Source organism: Uloborus diversus, chromosome 3 (assembly GCF_026930045.1).
Source record: "Uloborus diversus isolate 005 chromosome 3, Udiv.v.3.1, whole genome shotgun sequence".
NCBI classification, from domain to species: Eukaryota; Metazoa; Arthropoda; class Arachnida; order Araneae; family Uloboridae; genus Uloborus; species Uloborus diversus.
Genome location: NC_072733.1, coordinates 10,176,798 through 10,197,333, shown reverse-complemented (window position 1 = coordinate 10,197,333; position 20,536 = coordinate 10,176,798). Strand labels below are relative to the sequence as shown.

At 35.1% G+C, this 20,536-nt stretch overlaps 1 protein-coding gene across 1 annotated transcript; it reads right to left on the bottom strand.

The window, feature by feature from the left end:
* Positions 1 to 933: 933 nt before the first annotated feature.
* Positions 934 to 1,428, bottom strand: LOC129218218 (alpha-crystallin B chain-like). The gene has a single exon (XM_054852438.1). The coding sequence runs from the start codon at positions 1,426 to 1,428 to the stop codon at positions 934 to 936; it is 495 nt and encodes a 164-aa protein (XP_054708413.1).
* Between the last annotated feature and the right edge of the window lie 19,108 nt (positions 1,429 to 20,536).

The window sequence follows — 20,536 nt, the reverse complement described above, 5'->3', positions numbered from 1 at the left end:
CAACTGCTGCTACACTGAAATCGGCCTCTTTCTTGAATAAAGACTGAAAGTGAATCTTAAATACCCAATACCTAACTAATATTGAAAAAAGCTTTTAGAAATTTTGAAGGTCCGAAAGAAATAGTCCATAATATCGAACATTAAAAACTGTTGAGACATACTTTCAGAAAATGTATTGAAATTAGTTTAATTTAACTTATCCTGTAATGAAAAGAGGACTTTTCAGAGCATCGATTAAAATTTTGCTTTATAACTGGAGAAGATTAAAAAAATGACACATCGTAGCATTTAGAACGCATTTAAGAACTTAGTTGAAGCAAATAACTACACACAATTTTATATTAACTTGAAAAAAATGTACAAATATTTGAAACGTTTACACATTTATATTAAGCACTAGTTACACCATTAACATTCCTCCGGAGCAAAAATTAGTTTTGAATGTGGAACTTTACTTTCAAATAGAAATTTGAAATCTTCAAGAAATATTAAATTAAATAGTTATACACTGAAAGTTTACTTTTATACATTAAGCAATGCATTTAACCATTTGTATTTAGTGTTATAGAAGACAATTCAAAAGGATAAAAAAGAAGTCACATACCCGAAATAGCTTCAGTTCCGCTTATTTTTGTACTCTTCCATGTTGTTAAACATGGATACTTTCAAAAACTGCGTTCGAAAATACTACCTTATGTTTAGACACTAGATTATACCTAGAGCTGTATTTGTGCCCATTTCACAGCTGTGAAAAAAATGCAGATAAACTTTCTCAAGGGAAAAATCAGAATCGGGAATAAATATCACATTTGAGTTTATTTGTTGTTTAATCTTAAGTAGCGAAGTTACAAAAATGTGTGGCTGTAAGTCAACATAGAAACGTTTCTAAACTAGATTATTATGGGTAAAGTTCCAACTTCGGAATATTATACATTAAAGTCCTTGAGCGCCGTCTGTGATGGGTACTTCCTCGCTGTCTGTCAACTTGAAGTCTTTTTGAAAACAAACATTTAAGATTCCATCGTCCGACAAGAAGCGATCGAATCGTCTTCCCACTCCATAAGGTAAGTAATACCTACGTAAGAACATACGAGAAACTAAACCACATCCATCGTCTCTTGGATGGTGCATGCCACTAATTTCCAATTCATAGGCGTTTATGACGCTAACGTCGATTTCTTGATCAAGAAAGTTTCTCGCATCAAGTTCAACGTGGAACTTATCTTCATTATCCGTAACTCTTGATATTCCAGAGCTATCATAGAATTGTTGTGTCAGAGGCCGAAATGCATATGTTTGGTAATAGTAGTGAGAAGGATATAAATCTTCATCTTTTACAACTCTAACAAAACACTGATCTAAGAGAACAACATTATATTCGAGATTCGTATACCAGTCAGCTTCACGAGCAGGTCCAGCAGCAGCCATTATTCCGGGCTACCCAGTTCAATTTAAACGTCTTCCCAATTAATCCGTATCCGAGAGAGGTTATGTTTGTAACACGCCGGCAAGCAATCGAGTTTAAATACTCCTACAAAAGTTCCACCAAACTTACGTAATGTCCTGTGTCTTCATTTGCATAGCATTACTAAAAACGGTGCAGTTATCAGCACTAAAGCTTTTTCTTTCTTTCTTTTGGTGCTTATTGCACAGGTTTCTTTTGATGAGGACTACAATCTAAGTGTCTTGCCTCCTTTACGCATGATATATTCTTATTACAATTAAGAATGCATATAAACAACAAATGAAAGAATTTACCTCACAAAGAGGGGAAAGTACATCCAGAGCGAGGGTGGGAGTCGAACCCACCGCCTCAAGTGTGTGAAGCAATCGCTTAGACCACTCTATCACTGAGGCCCCTAAAGCTTTTTATTGGGGTCTCCGTGGCTCTGTGGTAGAAGCTTCATCTTCTAAGCCGGAGGTCGTTGGTTCGATTCCCACCGGTGCCCTGGGTGTTATTTCCTTCTCTTGTGCTGTAAATCTTTCCTGTTTGCGTCCAGAGGCAAGGCGCTTAGTACGTAGTCCTTTATGTGTGTGAAACTGTGTAGTTTCTGAATAAATAAATCAATTAATAAATAAGCATTTTATTTATTTATTTTGTTTGTGCCGAAGTTTAACAGTTTTTCATACATCGAGGATTGCGTACAAAGCACCTTGCCCTCGTACACACACAGGAAATATTTAAGGCACAAGAGAAGGAAATAGCACCTAGAGCAACGGCGCAAATTTAACACATTTTAACTTTTAGTGCTGCTAAAAATATTTTACGTTTTACATCTTAAAAATAATTGTATTGGCGAGAAGTAATATAACTTCAAAACATAATAAAACCATTTTAATGAAATATTTTGAACAACTAATTTCCTGTGGTTAGTTAGCGCATAGGGTACATTCGGAAACAGGGATCTGTCTCCCCAGTGCCGCCAAGCGTTCGCAAGCGAAAGATTTCCTATACGTTTTCAAAAAAAGACTCTACCGTTTGCTTGCGGTGGCACCGGTGCAACCGATCCCTGTTTCCAAAGGTACGAGTATCCCATGGCCCATTATGACTATTTACATACTCAACGTATTTAACATACAGTGAACCGGCCCAGTCAGGTCTTGGTTTACTTGTTTGTTTTAGTTTATTTCTTTTATTTTTGGTTTTCAAATAAGCTTATATGAACAATGTAATAGTGTTTTTAATAGCAGTCATTTTATAGTGCTACACGGTACAAATAGCATAAGAAGTCAGTATGAATTTGTAACACAAAGAGAAGGAAATAACGCTCAAGGAGTGGGAAGCGAACCCGCGGCTTTTGTGTTATTGAAAAGAGATAAAATGGAGGGAGTGAAGACTTTCATTCGTGAAGCAAGGATCTCAAGTCACGTGATAGATTTTAAAGCAAAGCATTGGAAGAAATCAGGTTTCTTTCACAAAACGTGACAACCATTCGTCGTCACGTGACAACCATTGAGTCACGTGAATTGGGGCCTGTGCCTCAGCTTTTGCTAAGCATATAATTGGACTTTCTCCCTCCATTTATTAATTCCTGTTCTAAGATTTGTATTGGTATTCAATGCCACCTCTCAAGCTTTAATAAAGTTTATGTACTTGCGCCTCGCCTGTGTTACATACCACAATAAAATTTGAAGCATTTAAAAAAATTTCATTTTATGTTCGAAGTTAAGTAAAAATAATGTTTGCATGAACATTGATATAAAACGTATATGTTTCAGAAATACAATGAAAGAGTATAAAGCGAAGGGGCAGTAGCATTAATGCCTGAATAATGCAAAACAAAGAAAATTGCCTTCGCGCAGTACAGAAGGTTACGGGTTCGATTTCCGCCTTTGCCCTGGGTATTATATCCTTCTCTTTAGGATATACAAGGTGTCCAGCAAAGGATTCCCTGGTTTCAAAATTAAATATCTCGAAAACAAAGGACGATATTGGAATAAAATAAACGATATGTTTATTGTGAAACCCATAAAAATCATATACAAGAACTTGTGAGTTAATTTTAAAAAGTTCCAACAGGTGGCGCTGCTCGCTGTAATTGCAATAAAAGTATGCATAAATAGTGCTGCGAAGAGGTTGGACGATACTTTCTAGCGTATATGTAACCATATCTGAGAGACTAAACTACTGCTGAAACAACAAAACTCTTTACAGCACTATTTATGGAGACTTCTATTGCAATTATATTGTGCAGCGCCACCTGTTGGCAGTTTTTAAACTAATTTCCGTATTCCTGTATATGATTTTTATGGGTTTCACAATAAACATACAGTTTATTTTATTCCAATATCGTCCTTGGTTTTCGAGACATTTAATTTTGAAACCAGGGAGTCCTTTGCTGGACACCCTGCAATTTTAAATAATACTTATATACTTCAGAACTGCAGGAATAGGGTGTAATCCGAGGGCAGTAGTAATATTGCCGAAAAAAGTGCAAACAAAGAACAAAGAAAATTGCCTTCGCTTAGTAAAGGAGGTTGTGAGTTCGATTTTTACCGTCACCCTGCATGTTACTTCCTTCTTTTGTGATTCAAATTTAATTATGAGTCGTTCTGTCTGTGAAGTGTAGTATTCACTGTAGAACACCGTAAAATGTCTGAAATGATGTTAATTATAATAACAATAATTATTACTTCTAATAGTAGTTGTAATAGTATAATAGTAAAAATCATAATTGCAATAAGAATAATAACAAGAAGAATTATGACTTGTATTGTGCAGATTACAGGGCAAAAGAAAATCTTTGAAAAAAGTCTTCAACATCAATGAAACAGAAAGACTAAAGCAATATGGACTCTGCATTTGAATTGGTGGTGTCTTACCCTAAATGGTACAATAAGTGAAACGTATATGACTTAAAATCTAGCAGCAGGTTTGAACTATAATGTAGCCTCTTGATGGATAAATTATAATTGAGAATATCCCGCTCGCCTTGTCTAGTGGTCAGAGGAGTCTGACTGCGATGAGGAGGACCCAGGTTCAAATCCCACACAGGTCGGGAACTTTCTCTCCACTGTACTTTCTTTGTGTGAATGTGTTGGGAATGGCCAACCTATAAACGAATCCTTATGGCATGCGTGGATGTCGGATTTCACTCAAAATTCAGGTACAGTTGAAAAAGTGATGCAGCGCACCCCAAATTGCCAACCTAGCCGGTACAAGACAACAAACACATTGAAAATATACTTTTCACCCCCCAACCTTACCCCGGAAAAATTCGCTGCTTCTTGTATCGAGTAGAACAGAGTAGAAAGAGCCGTTTGAAACTTTTTGAAAGAGTTTAAGAAGGAAAATATATATAAAAAAATGACAAAATGATTAAGATCACAATCTTGTACTACGATCTTTGCTTTCAGAAACGGGGAGGGGAAGTGGTTGTTATGAAACGTTGTGTGACTCATTTCGAGTTCTTAGCTGAAAGTTTACCTTGATTTTTAATACTCAGTACACAAATTCTGAAAAATTCATACCTATACTGGTTTTGCGGGAAAGACAGACTGCATGAAAACAAAGAGATTCGCTCCTTCAAGAAGAACAAATTGGTGTCAATCAGATAATGTAAAATGGTACAACTGGGGCCTCAGTAGTCGTGCGGTCTGAGTGACTGCTTGACATAGGCACACTTGAGGCGGTGGGTTCGACTCCCACCCTCGCTCCGAATGTACTTTCCCCTCCTTGTGATGTAAATTCTTCCATGTGTTGTTTATATGTCTAATAAAAAATATATCATGCGTAAGGGAGGCAAGGAACTCAGATTGTAGTCCTCGTCAAAATAACCTGTGCAATTAAGCATCAAAAGAAAGAAAGAAAGTGGCATCCGAGGCCTCGGTGGCGCTGTGGTAGAAGCTGTGTCTTTTAAGCCAGAGGTGTGGGTACGATTCCCCCTCGCCCTGGGGGTTCTTCCATTCTCATGTATTGTAAATCTCATCAAAAACAACCCTGTTGTGAAAATTTCCCCGCCAAGAAAACCCTTAACTTTTCCGTACAAAAAAGAAGGCCTTCACACATCCTAAACCCAAAAACCCTCAGCCTTAAAAAGTTATGATATCTAGTTTGCTCGCCAAGTATCTCTGACAAACTATCATCCTCCCTCTTCTCTTCTTTCATCACACCTACTTCCATTAAAACCTCCTCCCACCTTCAACTCCTCAGAAATATTAATAGATCCCTTAAATTGTTTATCTTGTTTGGCGGGAAGTTTTTTGCTCACCAAGCAGCCACTTCACTTTGAAAAGCTTCCCGCAAAACAGGATAAACAATTTAAAGGATATATTAATATTTCTGAGGAGTTGAAGGTGGAGGAGGTTCTAATAGAAGTAGGTGTGATGAAAGAGGAGAAGAGGGAGGATGATAGTTTGGCAGATACTTGGCGAGCAAATTAGATATCATAACTTTTTAAGGCTGAGAGTTTTTGGGTTTAGGATGTGTGAAGGCCTTCTTTTTTGTACGGAAAAGTTGAGGGTTTTCTTGGCGGGGAAATTTTTACAACAGGGTTGTTTTTGATGAGCTTTCACATCTTTTTGCATTGATATTATGTACACGTAACTATTTAAAAAATACCACAGTTCGTAACTTTAAGCAGATGAGAAATAAAAGCAAAGGTTTCCTATTATACTGTTTTTATTAAGCACGTTGTGGGAGGGGGGAGGAAGTGACCTTATAAATGTGTTAACCACATATGAGGGGGGCGTGACCTTAGGTCAGTCTTCAAAGGGGGTGCATAGCCTGAAAGTTTGAGAACTCCTGTTCTAGACCACTAACTAAAATGATATCACATCTGCGAAAGTAGAAATTTGATAAATAGAAAATCAGTTTTTTTGGGGGGGGGGGGGAGTTTGAAAACTTTCAAAACATGAGAACTTGAACTCTTCCCCTTTCCCCCTTGGTTCAAAATGGTTTCTGTATCTTTACTTTACTCGTCTTTTTGTTACCATAAAGACTGAACAAAACAGTTAATAAAATTCGTGACCGATAAAGATAGCGACTTATTGATCGATATGATTGACACTTGACTGGTCTATGTTCATTAGAATGAAACTTCAACATACGGACAACATACGGAGCATTAAATTAAGATTGTAATTTTAGAAGTAACTTCATCTCAAAACAATGTAAGTAAACGTCCGTTTACGTAAAAGATTAGCAATCAAAGTCGCATCTAAAACAAAATTTATCATAAAAAAAATTATGATACTTTGTTGTGAACGAACTAGAGTTAGATGAATTATGTAAGCTGGTCCGTATTTTCAAAGTTTTTCGGTGGGAGAAGGGCATAGGATTTGAAATTCAATGCATTTTATAGGAAAAAAGCATCAAAATATATACAGTCGTCCCTTGCTAATTCGCGATTCGACTTTCGCGGCTTCAATACATCGCGGTTTTTTCTGTTTTTTTTTTTTTTTTTTTTCAATTATAGCAATGAGCCTTTTTTATGTTCTCGTGTACATTTTTTCTAACAAGAGAATTACAAATTATGTCTTTTAAGTAAGGTAAGCTATTCTTAGGGACTGCAGTTGTACTAGTTGAGGGAGTGGAGGTTTAAAATTGCCGAAGAAAGTTTATCTCAATTTAATCCTAAACTCTAACTGCAAAGTATAAATCACTGTATTATTACTAGGGAATAAATACATCTCTAATGATGTTCAACAACGTACTAGCTTTTTAAGCTGTATGCGTAATACCTTTGATGAGGACAAATGTAGAGGAAGAAAGGGAGCGCATATGGTCACTAACTGGAAATTAATTCATTATAGAACAAGTTGAAGTTGAGTTATTATCATAGGTTAGTAGTAGTGTGTAAGAACTGCATGTGTGTGTGTGTGTATACTTTATTTCTCTATATATAATTAATGTGATATCGATTCCGTCTAATATATCTCGTTTTCTGATATTTTGTGCAATATATTAAGTAATACAAATATAAGGTTGGATAAGGTGCTGTTTCATGTCTAGGGGGCTCTAACTATGTTAAAAACCTATTTAAATTGTCGTCAGTAAGTTTTATGCCCTCTAAGTAGGAAAATATTCGGTTTATAAATACAGAATCCTACTTCGCGGAAATTCAGTTATCGTGGTGAAGTCTGGAACGAATTAACCGCGATAAACGAAGGTTAACTGTAATTGCATTATTTTTTTAGAAAACCTGAGAGGTCAATTGCCCCCCCCTCCCCTCCCGTTATTGCCCAAATGACGGGTCTGCATGTAGGTATATTGAAATTGTGAAATGGGGGGTGTCATGAAGATAATATTACAGCTTTCAACAAGGATATTAGTTAACGATGAATAAACTGAAATGGAATTTGTAGCTACGTAATGCAATTTTGAAAAAAGTCAGCATCACTTTAAACAACCAATGAATATTGATTTCCTAGAATAGAAAACCCAAAAAATTAAATTTTTCGTTATAGAAGCAGTAATAAGTAGTTGTACCAACAATTTGAAATAATTAACCTTAATAAAATACAGGCTTCTTGAATCTTTGGTGAAGCAAATAGTTTAGCATATTGAGCAACAGAAAGAAAAACCACAGGTTTAACTCATTGAAATAACTTGAACTAACGGAACTATTGTAGTATCGTATCTTAATACCTTACAATTAGAATGTTTATTGCCGAATGAATACTAATTGAAATCAAATCATTTGTTTTATCAATTTCATGGCCTCTTGGTAACCACGTGACCTTCTCTAGCTCACCCTCGCATGCAGGCCTTCAGATATAGGGGGCGTTGATGTAACTCGTAACACTCAAAAACGGTATGGAGTTCCCACTAGGAGTCTACGTGTACCAAATTACAACTTTCTAGGACATACCGTTTTTGAGTTTTACGAGTTACATACGCACATACATACGTACATACGGAGGTCACGAGGACGCAACCTGGAGACGGCTTTCGCTATAGGAGCAGCATCGTGAGGAGCCGGTCGACGGTGATGGTGTGGAGGGTGGCGGTGGGAAAATAAAATGATAGGACGCCAAAAACAGTCAAATGAAAGCAATAAGCAATCGTGATTGCTCAAAAAAAAGACTCATTTAGAAGGAGTTGTCATAATAAAACGAAACTTTACATGCGTAAGGACATTCATGTACGAAAGTGATTACAAAATGAAAGCAAAAGAATAATTTATTGTTGGAAAAATAAAAAAATGAATAGAATTTTTAGTACCCTGCTGAGTCGCTTCTGACGTGAATGTACGAGGCGATATAGGCGAACATTGAGATATAACAGCCTCGTACGATGTCCTACCCCATCTCGTAGCGCATTTACTGGATTCCAAAGATGACCAATCTGGGACAAATCAGGGAACCGAGCAGGCCAGAAAAGGTGATAATGTGGAAGAAGAAGTCCCTTTCCACCCTTGTTGTGTGTGAACGAGCATTGTCCCGTTAAAAAAGAGCTCCTGGGAGCTTTGCAATGAGTGCCAACACATGGCAAGCATGGCACAAACGTGCCGTTATTCTGTTATAGTGTTGTAGATTAATATTAGGGGTAAACATATATCATATTCCATGGCACCGATAATATCCCCCCAGTTGCAGGTGCAGTGTACCGCTGCAAACAAAGGCAGGATTAGGGGTTTCACACCGCCTCTTCTCTTTTTGGAGCAGTATCGCGTTTGAATTGATTGGATTGCAGCCGAATGGATCCAGAGCGCCTTTAGCGACTAATCCAGATTTAATTAGTGCAATGAGTACAGCAGTGTACGCTTGTGGATACCTCGTTGTCAAAGTCCTAATAGAGCTTTTGCTTTTCAGCTGCACACTGCACTCATAGCTGGGGTGACATTATGGGATGCTATCATATAAAAAATGAGGTCGCAGCTAATATTAATCCACAACACCTTGACAGCCTTACGGTACGTTTGTGGCATGCTTCAGACACATGTGTTGGCACTCATGGCGGGGCAACCTGTAGCCACTTTTTAATTAGACAATGCTTGGTCACACACACCAAGAGTGACAGAGGACTTTCTCTTCCACATCATCACCTTCTATGAGCTGCTCCATCCCTTGATTTCTCAGAAATCGAGCATATCTGGGATCACTTGGGACGGTAAGATGGATGGTCTACGAGTTTGATCCAATTAGCGGCACCTTTGCAGTAAATCTGGAACAAGATGACGTAGTACATCGTACGATACTTTTAAACAGTCTGTAGATTTTTCAAGCTTCAATCTTTGGCAGTTATGTCACGTGCATTCATGTTAGATGTGATCTAATAGGGTACAAGAACCTCGATTCATTTAAAAATTTTCCTATTTCAAATGATCATTTTGTTTTCATTTTGTAATCACTTTCTTGTGCCAATGTTGTCCTCAAGCACGCAAAATTTTGTTTCATTCTAAAACACTTTCTTCTAGCATCATTTTTTTTTGTTATAAAGTGTTTTTCACTGGGTGCCATCATTTTTTTTGGACGCCTCCGTATTTTGATGTTAAAGCTACACTACATTACAGGGGACTTATTTTGAAGCAACATGTTCTCACACTTTCAGTTCAACAGAACAAGCATGAACCTTATTTATGTAAATAGATTGATTAGATTTCTGTTGGATTATAATGAGTTTTTAAAATGTCTTCAGGTCGAAAAGAGAAAAAAATAAAAAAAATAAATAAAAAAATAAATAAATAATAAATAAATATAAATAAAAAACAAAGAAAGAAAAAACAAATGAATAAAAAATAAGCACATGAAATAAAAAAATGAAATAAAATAAAAACGATTTTTTCTAACATCATTAACACAGTAAAATCTGTATCAAAAATTCGAATGTCTAACTATTTAATAATTTTGTGGTTCCATACTTTTATCATATATGTATGTTCAATACTATTATTCTTAATTTTGTCTACATTAGTTATGACTCCGGTCCGCTGTAATTGACTTAATTTCACTTAAGTGTTAAAAATGGAAGCAGTCATGCTTTGAGTATTGGTGAATTCCAGTGGTTACAGAAGGACAGTTTGAACAAAAAAAATCGATGTATTTCTGTCTGTGAGCATTTCAAAATATATATTTTTACAAAAACTGATGCATAGACTGTTATACACATCATAGTAAGTTGCTAAAAAAGAGAAATCCAGGAATTTTTTGCCAGTAACTTCTTTTTAAAAGAAATTTAAAAAACGGTAACGGAAGGAAATTTTTGCGACATGATTTTCATGCAATCATGTTCTCCCCAAAAGTTCAGCCAAACTATAAAAGGGAAAATTCTACAAAAATTAGAGCACATACGGAAGTGTTCAATAATTACAATTTCACCTCTAGTTTAAAAAAATAATTATTTTAAACACATAAATTATGTATTCGTTAAGGGTAACGAAAGGACAGGAACGGAAGGACAAGAAGTCGAAAACAATATAACTTGGTAAATTTCAACTTACAAACATTTATCCAGCTAATACAACAGTCTGAAACAATGACATCTAATACCTGAGCCATCTGTTACAATTCTGAATTCTTGAAATACTCAAAAATATTATCAAAATCCATAGAACATTTATCTTCTTTTTTAGGGAATACAAAGATCTCATTCCCACTTTATTATGCATTCTGAAACAAGATATTTTTACTCCTTCATCTTCTATATGAAGTACCTGTCCAACATTGCCCTTTGTAAATTTCTTTCCCTTCCATTCAATTAACAAAACTTGTCCAAATGTTATGAATCCTTCCACATATTCTCACTACTTGGTGCTTTTGATTCAGCTGTATTTTCTTTAAAATATTATATAATACTGTCAGTCTGTTGACTGTCAGTCTGAAGTGAAATCTCTACCGGTTTGTTGAAATACTCACTTTATTCAATAACATAACTTGTTACAGGGTTCAAATACTGAATATTTTGTGTGTCAGGATGAGAATGGATATTACTCCATCTTTTTGAAAATTGATCTTTGAGTTCACTGATCTCTTGGCAGTATGTTTAACAGTTGAACTAATGCTCTCCACAATGCTTTCCTATGACTTGTGTTAACAAATCTGAAAGCAGTATCAATATTGTATTGTTCCAATATAAATATGAGTTTGTAAGCAATTGCTTCTGCTTAAATTGGCTTGTCATATTACAAATATCTCATTTTAAAATGATTTTCACATGCTTAGAAACTTTTAAGTGTAGTTTTCATGATTTTTATCCCATACAATAGAATAAATAAAATCACAAAACATTAAAAAAAAAAAAAAAAGTAAAAGTATATTTTTTAAATTATAGCACACCTATTTTTTTTTACAAATATTACTTATTTATGTTTTAAATGTGACTACTAATTTTAAGCAATAGTTTGTTTTCCACAAGCATTCTGAAATTTTCCCCTGTATCAGCTTATAGATAAATGTCCTTCCGTTACCTAATTTTTTTGTCCTTCCGTTACCATTAAAAACCGTGTAAATTAAGTCTATATTGAAATTCTAACTGAGCCTAATTGACAAGGAATATTATTCTGCTTTTCATAAAAAAGCATTAGTTTCTATACCCAATAGCTTCTTGGTGAGCTAACTGAGATGTAGCATTTTGGTAACGGAAGGACATCAAACTGTCACCTTAGTAATGGACCTATTTCACGGTTGAAAAAAAAAAAGAAAAAAATTTTAAATTACTTACCGAAAAGTTTAACTAGACATTCAAAAGATAAAAGTTAACATAAATATTATATGCTGATAACAAGTATATTGAAATTAAGGTACGTAACAAAAAAGAAACATTTTGCTCTCTAAAAACACAAAGAGAAAACTTGGTTTTGCACTTGATTTTCTGAAAGTCATCAAACTATTGGGAAAAAACAGGTTAAGATTCAAGAAATTCTTTCATTTCTGAAGAGAATGGTTCATGGCAAGTGACAGAATATAAATTTTTAAAATTCAAGTGTCATGTCCCACTTTTCCTGGAATTCATCTATTATGTAAGTAAATAAAAGGAACAAGGAACATTCTCCTGCTTAAAAGTTCATCAAACTATCTCGAATAGTAAGTTAAGAAGTAAAAATTTTCTTGAGTGACAACGAATTATGAATGTGTATCCAGTGAAATCATTTTTGATGCTTTCTTCCAACCAAGCTATAGAATTTTTATATCATACGGTTAAAACGATTTTATTAATCTACAACAAATTAGAATTGCTTGAGAAGTCAAGCGTTAAAGAACCATTGGAAGCGTCTAAGCTTCAAGAGAATTAAACTTTTTCGTGTAAATCGACACTTCGAATAGAATGCTATTCACCATTAATAGAAGAAGTTGGGGTTTATCTATCACGCAACTGTCTGTAAGAGTGGGATCAGCTGGGGCAGTTGGAAACAGAATTTAAGTGCTTTAAAATTAGATTCTTCCCTGTTTCTTGGATAAATTGAGAGATTAAATTTTGGTGTTGCATTCAAGACAACGCTTCCTGACAGTAACTGTATTGGAAAAATATTTACTTTTTGAGGGTTTGTTGCAGAATGTGACCTGGTTTCCTTCGCTTCTGCGCCTTTCTACACAACTCAAAACAACGAAAAGATATTGTAATCTATGTAAAAAATAACGGTATAAGCGAAATTACAAAAAACGGGATTCGTACACAAAACTGAAGAAAAGAGTTGCAAATACTAATTTTTCTCGTTTTCAAATTTCGGAGAGTGCAAATTTTGAATTCAAAATCAAAAACAATGCTTAAGCGGTAGGCAGCTAATCAAATTCAGATTTCGTCTTACTGAAAAATAAAGTGGAAAACAGTGATTGACGTGCGATAAGTGCTGTGTTTCGATGTGTGCGATGCCTCAATAAAAGTCATTGAACCAAATCACTGGCTTATAAATTGTTGATCTGGTACAGAAGAGTCAGAAACAAGCCGACGCAGTGAAGGAAACTGGAATTTCACAATGTACAATATCAAGGATCCGGAACCATTTTTTGGCAGAGCTGCAGAGTCGGAGGTAAAACGACCGACTCTGGCTCCGACTCTCACCCCGGGATTCATAGAGCACAGGGCCGTCCGACCGAGGGGGCGAGCGGGGCAATCGCCCCGGGGGCCACGAAATGAGAGGGCGCCGCAACCCGCCCCTCGTTTCGACGGAACACGAAGACATTCATACGAAATGAGGTACGCCGCGAGGTGCGCCGTCCTTTGTCGTATAAAATGCCCCAATTGTATAAAATTAGGGGCGCCTTGCGGCGCCCCCTCATTTCGTCTATCATAGATACAGTGTCATAGACAAACAAAATAAATAGAGAATCATTGCTATGATTCTCTATTTTTTTTCTAGGACACGAAAATATTCCTCTCTTTAAGTCTCCAAAAAGTTCGTTTAATTTGTGTCATTGAAGCAGATACAATTTCTGAAAATATTAAAATCAAACAAAAGGCACTTCTCCTTTGTCTAGTTCTCACCAAATTTGCTTCAGTTCTGCCCCGCCGTGCAGGGACGTAACCAGAAAAAAAATTTAAGGGGCACATTGACAAAACAAAAAACAGCAAAAAAAAAAAAAAAAAAAATTTTTTTTTGATCCGATAGGAAAAAGGTCAAAAGGTGTCCGGTCAACATTTTGAAACTTTTAATTTTAAAAACGCAATTTTAGTCTTCTAAACGCGATTATAGGCCATGTTTATTGACGTTAGGGTAAGGGAGGGAACTCAGAGACTGCTTCCGATCGATTATTTTTTTTAAATAGATTGAAATCCATTCTTTTTCTTCCTGCAAGTTTCCGAAATTGAATTTTCAGTAACGAAACTTTAGACAAACTTTGAAGATTTTATGGATAGGAGGGTCTGGAGCATTTTCCCAGGAAAATTGTTCAAAATTATGGCCCAAATAATTTAAGCATTTTTTACATGCAGGGGCTGTTCCGCTTAATTTTTTTGTAAGTGTCGTTTAAAGCACTCATTGCTTGTGATATTAAAGAAAGGCGGCATGAGGACCCTTGAACGAATATTTTCTTATGCTCAAGTCTTAAATATGAACGCTGATATTAAGTTGGTGCAAGTAAAACCAACAAACTCTTGAAAAGAATCATTGGATGAGTCCAGATCAAAATTAAATTTTGGATGTAATTTACTTCGATAAATACATTTTCCATTTATAATAAGCAAATTATTTATTCGTGTTCTTAGTTTGATCAATATGAATAACCAATTCAATTTTAATTGTTTGTTTTTTGTCTAGTGGAATAACATTTTACTAGATAAATATTTGGATTTTTAATATTTTCATTTTTCCAAAAGTTTTTGGGGCATTAATGTTTCACATATATTAAACACAGATTCATTGCTTATGTGTTAGTTTGTATTATGCATAGCCCTCTGATTTTTCTGTTCATTAATACGTAAAAAATTCAAATATGACGCGTTCACGCATATTACGCACTGATGTTATAACTAACTGGATTTTTTTTTTTGTGCGTAAAAGGGATAGAAGGCCCCAGGAAACTTCCGCCCCGGGCTCTGTCAGCTCTTCGGACGGTCCTGATAGAGCATTCGACTCGAATTCTGACTTCGACTCTATGACTCCGCAGAACTGGAAGAGTTGCGGACTCCGAGGAAAAATGACTGACTCAGACTCCAACTCTTGGAATTTTAAAGTCTCAACTCCCGACGCCAGCTCTTTCACCTCAAAATCAATCTTAACTCCAACTCCACTACTACGACTCCGCAACTCTGAATTGGGAGACAGAAAATGCTGGCCGAAGACCAGGGCAGGGTCGTAAATGAGTAATCCAACGAAGATCGATAACGTCCAATGAAGATCGATAAATACACTGTTAAACAATTTCGAAATGTCACTGATTACTTCCGGGTAACATATCAGTATTTCAAGGGTTTACACCCGTTTTCTGTGAAAAACAAGTTTTGTAGCGAAAAAGTTTCCTGAATCGCAACAAGTTCTATGAATGCCAATTTTATACAGTGGTGAAAAAACATTTAGCTACCAATTTAAAACTGTATTAGGCTTCTTTATTAAGTGTTTCTCCGCCAACTTTGTTTTGGCCTTTTCTGATTGACTGAACCCCAATCAAGAGCGAGATGCAGTCTCCAGATATTGATGCTTTAAAGCTTGCAATTCCGTTTTAGCTTCGGTCATTTTGCTTTCGGAGCTTTTTGCTTTCGGAGCTTTTCTGGTAAATCAGGAAGGTGCCAAGCTTTTACTATATAAGTAATATATGTTTCATTGAAGTTTCTGAGTTAGTCCAAAAGCATGACTGGCTTTGATTGTTAAGATTTTTGATATTTTCAGAAAGATTTCTGGCTAATTTCAGAAAAGTTACCAACTTTTAGCACGAACATATCCTGTTTTTTTTTGCAAGATATGTTAGTGGCAGAAATTGGGCACATTAGCTGCCTATTATTTTTCAGGAACATTTTTTGAATGTTTTTCACAGTGTAATTCTAACGGCTCGGAGACACCGACATATAACTACCACTATTCTTCAACAATATTTTCACTCGGTTGCTAGCAATACAGTTTCAACTCAGAATGTTTGAAACCAGCTACACGCTGTTGGTCTATTAGTATTTCCAATCCCGAAATCCCGATCCTGAATCCCGCGGGATCTCGCTTGATATTTAGCAGGATCAATCCAACAGGATTGAGAGAAAAATCCCGCAAGATTTCAATTCCCGCATAGATTTTCCATGCAAACGTTTTCCGACTTCAGCCACTCATAAAACGAAAATTTTCACACTCATCATCTGAAGTTTGAAACACCTTCCTCATATTTCTGCAAGAACAGCAAGAATATTTTTGTGCCTCATATGATGAACGGTGGATTTACCCTATAAGAAAGCAATTAAAAAAGATTATATTTTTCTGAGAGTAAATTGGTATTCTCATTCGAGGTTTTAGCTTTAATAGGGTCAACAATTGGGAAAATGCGAAAAAGTTACAAACCTTTTCGAAAACCATCACTAAAATTTGAAACCCAGAAAATTGCGCTTTACAAAAAAATTCGAAAGTTTACTACAGGTTGCAATACCCGCCGGAGTAGCCTGAATGCTATATTATAACGTTTCTGTAACTTAAGTGCACAATATTTTTCTCCGAAGATGAAATCAATGAAAAACTTGACATTCTTTATGATGTCTAACCTGTATGAAGTGTCTACCGAAATCTTTGTCACTTCGAAGCTAATATTATGAGCGTGGGTGGTACCTTGAAAATTATGTTGGATGAATTAGTTGAGCAATTTTTTACAATAGGGAAGTTGCAACCTATTAAATGTTCATATTTTGACTATTGGATACTGTTAATATGACCCTGAAAACTAAAAGATTCACCATCTCCGAATTTTAAAACACCGTGATTGATTTTTAATGAATTTTTAAAAATCCGCACGCAAAAGTGCGCTCATCTGAAACGTCACGAGCTTACGTCCCGCCCAAGATCCCTTGTTTTCGCTACGGACATTTTGAGCGAGCTGATATTTTTATTTTTTAGAAATTCAATAATCCTTTTGAACACACTACGGAGGCCGGATTCGTTAAAGCACAATCTAATAATCTTCCTCAAGTAACATCAATGATGGTATTCGAATACTTCCTAGAGGATGAGAGGTTTAATATTCCCGCTCAAGCCGTCCGCAACTTCCAGTGACGTCTATTTCTCCCTCACGACAAGGGAGGATCGGTGAGAAAATAGTTGGTTGCCATTGAACTACCATTTCGTGCTACGCTCAAACCTCCTAGTGAGGAATTTCTCCCTTTCGCCCTGCAACTCGAGACGGGAAAACGATTGACCAATCAAATGACTCCATATCTCACCTCACTAGTGTTTATCCAAACAGCTACACGTGTTTTATTAGTTTAACTCGACTTTATTTCTCTGTAATGGGTGAATCACAAAGGCGCATTTTAATAAGAAAGCGGGGGGGGGGGGGGCATAACCCCATACACAGGGATAAATTAATTTTTCCTTTACTATTTTTTAGTTGACTACTCTGTGACATGAAATTTTTTTTTTAGTTTTTTAAAAAGAGCACACTAAACAAAGCATATTCGCATGAAAGCACTTTTCTTTGCTAAAGAAGTAATCCTGGAGTCATTGGGAATAACAAAATACATACTTAATTCACCGTTTGCGAACTCAAGGAAAGGTAACATCGCGGTTTGTCCAGTAATTTTTTGTTGATGGGATCAAAAATTTACATTTTTAAAAATATGTGTAGAAGTACCTAGAAGAGCCATATTGATCCGAAGCTATTTGCGAAATGCTTGATTTATTTCTCAGCTTATAAAAAATGCAAAATGAAAGAAATCACATGGTAATTTCTTGGCAAAACCATAATGTTAATGCAAACGGTATGTAGTATCAAAATATCTCAACTGTATCATGGCTTTAAGAACAAATCAGCAACTGCTTTGAAATTTGCAAACAAATAGTTTCTGAATTCTCCAATTAAGCTTATATGTTATAAAGCTATGATTTTTACAATTACATAATATTTTATGGTTAAAATATAAATTAATTTAAAAAAACTCAAATGAGGTATGAGTTTATTTAATAATAATCTTGTCAGATTTCTGAAATGTTCAACCGGGACACCGAAATGGATGGTCCCCCCCCCCCCCCCCCCGTGTCAAGTATTCAAAAGGGTACACACCTGCGGATGATTTTTGGAGTGTACGGCATTTTATTCTCAGTGCTATGAATAAATGGTTACTAACTATGAACATAAAACAGATGTAATAAAAAATGACATAAGCAGATAAACTTTGAACATTTCATTTCCGAGATGTAAATATTTGAACTTTATTTGAAGCTAGAAAAATACTTTGAATGAGAAATAAAAAAATTGAACATTATTTAGATATACTTTTCATTTTATAAGACTTTTTTGGTTTACATCATGTTGTAAAAATCCTCACAAACTAATCCGACTCTAATTTTATAAGTCAATGTTACAAATGATAAAGTAATCATTCTAAATAATCCTTCACACTCAATTATTTTTAAACCTTTTTGGTGAAACAAATTTATCTTTTACCAGGACGTGAAGTAAACCGACCGGAATTCCGGAATTTTGTCTGAAAACCGGAACCGTCCCGGGCAAACCGGGACGTCTAGCAAGCCTATTTAATAACCATGCCCTTATGTTATGATCATTAAAACAATGTTCTTTATTAAAACCGCTCATTTTATAGCATCTCTGTGAAAGTATCCAGGATTTAGCATTTAATTTTTTTGAAATGTTGTAGATATTTTACGGCCCTGTTCAAAAATATATTTTGAACAGGGGGTGAATAAGCCTGTGAATAATAATATTTATGTACTTAAAAGTATATTAATCGGTCTAAAGAGGATCTTCAAAATCATCTAAAAAGTAAAGTCATGAAAACTTGTTAGTGAAACAGTGTAAGGACAAGGGGGGGGGGGGCACTTTTCAACTTCAGGAGGCCCCTTCAAAAAAATGTTTGGATATCACCTCCCCCCAGTGATTCATTTACACTTTTATCATAAAAATGGACTGAAAGAAATGTCAGAATCAACAATGCCGTCACCAGATTTTTGTATCAGGGAGGGTTTTACTAACACATTTCTCGTGAAACCTATACGAGACTTATAAAATTTGATTTTGTTCGCATATTATGTTGATTTTTGTTACAATGTGTTATTTAAATGAGGGTAAGAGTACCAGTATAAGCAAATATAAAAGGGGACTTTTCCATTAAATGGAAAAAAAAATTATGTAACCACCCCCAATAAATATTCGATGTCACACTTCCTGTGCAATTTGACGTCACAATGGTTTGAACTTTAAAAATTAATTTAATAAAAACTACTTATCGTATCGCAAAAATTTTTTCACCTATGATGTTCATACAAGTTACTGTATCATATAAAAATAAAATTGAAAAATCGAAAACTTCCCTATTCGGCACCACTTTAAAAGAGGCGACAGAAACTTGGATGACAGCATGACTCGCATGAGAGTGCAGTGCGTTAAGCTGTTGAAGGTTCTGAATGTCTCTTTAAAGTGATAGTAGCTAGCGATATGAAACTAGCGAAGTTATCCAAAAACCTTTACTGAGATTGTGACTTGGTGAAACCAATCAGCGTTCACTCCCGGCTGTAATGAATCAAATTCACTGGTACAATGACCAGCGCTAATGAAGCAACAAGGATATTCTCAATGCAAGTTAAACTGGGTACAACAATGCAGAAATCAAACAAACAACAATAAATGAATAAATCAATTAACATATGAAGAAAAATAAATGATCGAGTAAAAGAATGATTGAATAAGAAAATAAGTGAATGAATGAATAAATAGTTGATGTCATTACTAAATGAAGTCATTACTAAATGAAGGATAGTCATTACTAAATGAAGGAATGTAAATGAATGAATTAATAAATGAAAACGTAGGTGATTTATATTAAATGATTGAGTGAGTAAATGAAACAAACTATTTCACTTTGCCCCGTATGTATTTGACTAATTGTACAAATTATTTAAAATACAAATAAGCTTAATATTAACTAAGTTAATGTTAGAGAGATGTTTAATGCGTAAAGATATTAAGATACTTTTCCCCAGAAATCCCCCCTTCCTTTAGCATTTTTTAAAAATTTTTAATTTTCTTCTCTATTTGTTATATCTATATTTTCCAATCTGTAAAAGTAACAACCACTGGTATTGCAATTCTATAACAAACACAAAAGCATATTTTTTATTTTAACTTACGACATGAATGAACATTTTTGACGATGAATATAAAAGTGTTCAGAGCATTTTGTATTTTTAAAACAGCATTCTAAAACTCATTCCTGCAAGGAAATTGCAAAGATTACTAGGCAGAACTTTGATTCACAAGAAAAAATCGCAAACTAAATGTAGAAAGTTACGTAGAATTTCTGTTTATTGGAGAATTTAATTTATAAGAAATTTTTTTTTATAAGAAAACCTCTCTCTGAGGATTTATTTTAACTTCTACTTTCCACCAATACCTAATATCTGTTATATCAATGAAAAATATATTTTATGTGTGGCGTCCTCTGTTATCAAGTTTTTGTAGTAAAAGTATTTTTGCAAATCTCTTTCGAATATAGTGTATTAATTGTTAATATACA

Bases quoted from the DNA above. Each gene is read 5' to 3' on its own strand.
- LOC129218218 (XM_054852438.1), bottom strand. From the start codon at position 1,428: ATGGCTGCTGCTGGACCTGCTCGTGAAGCTGACTGGTATACGAATCTC.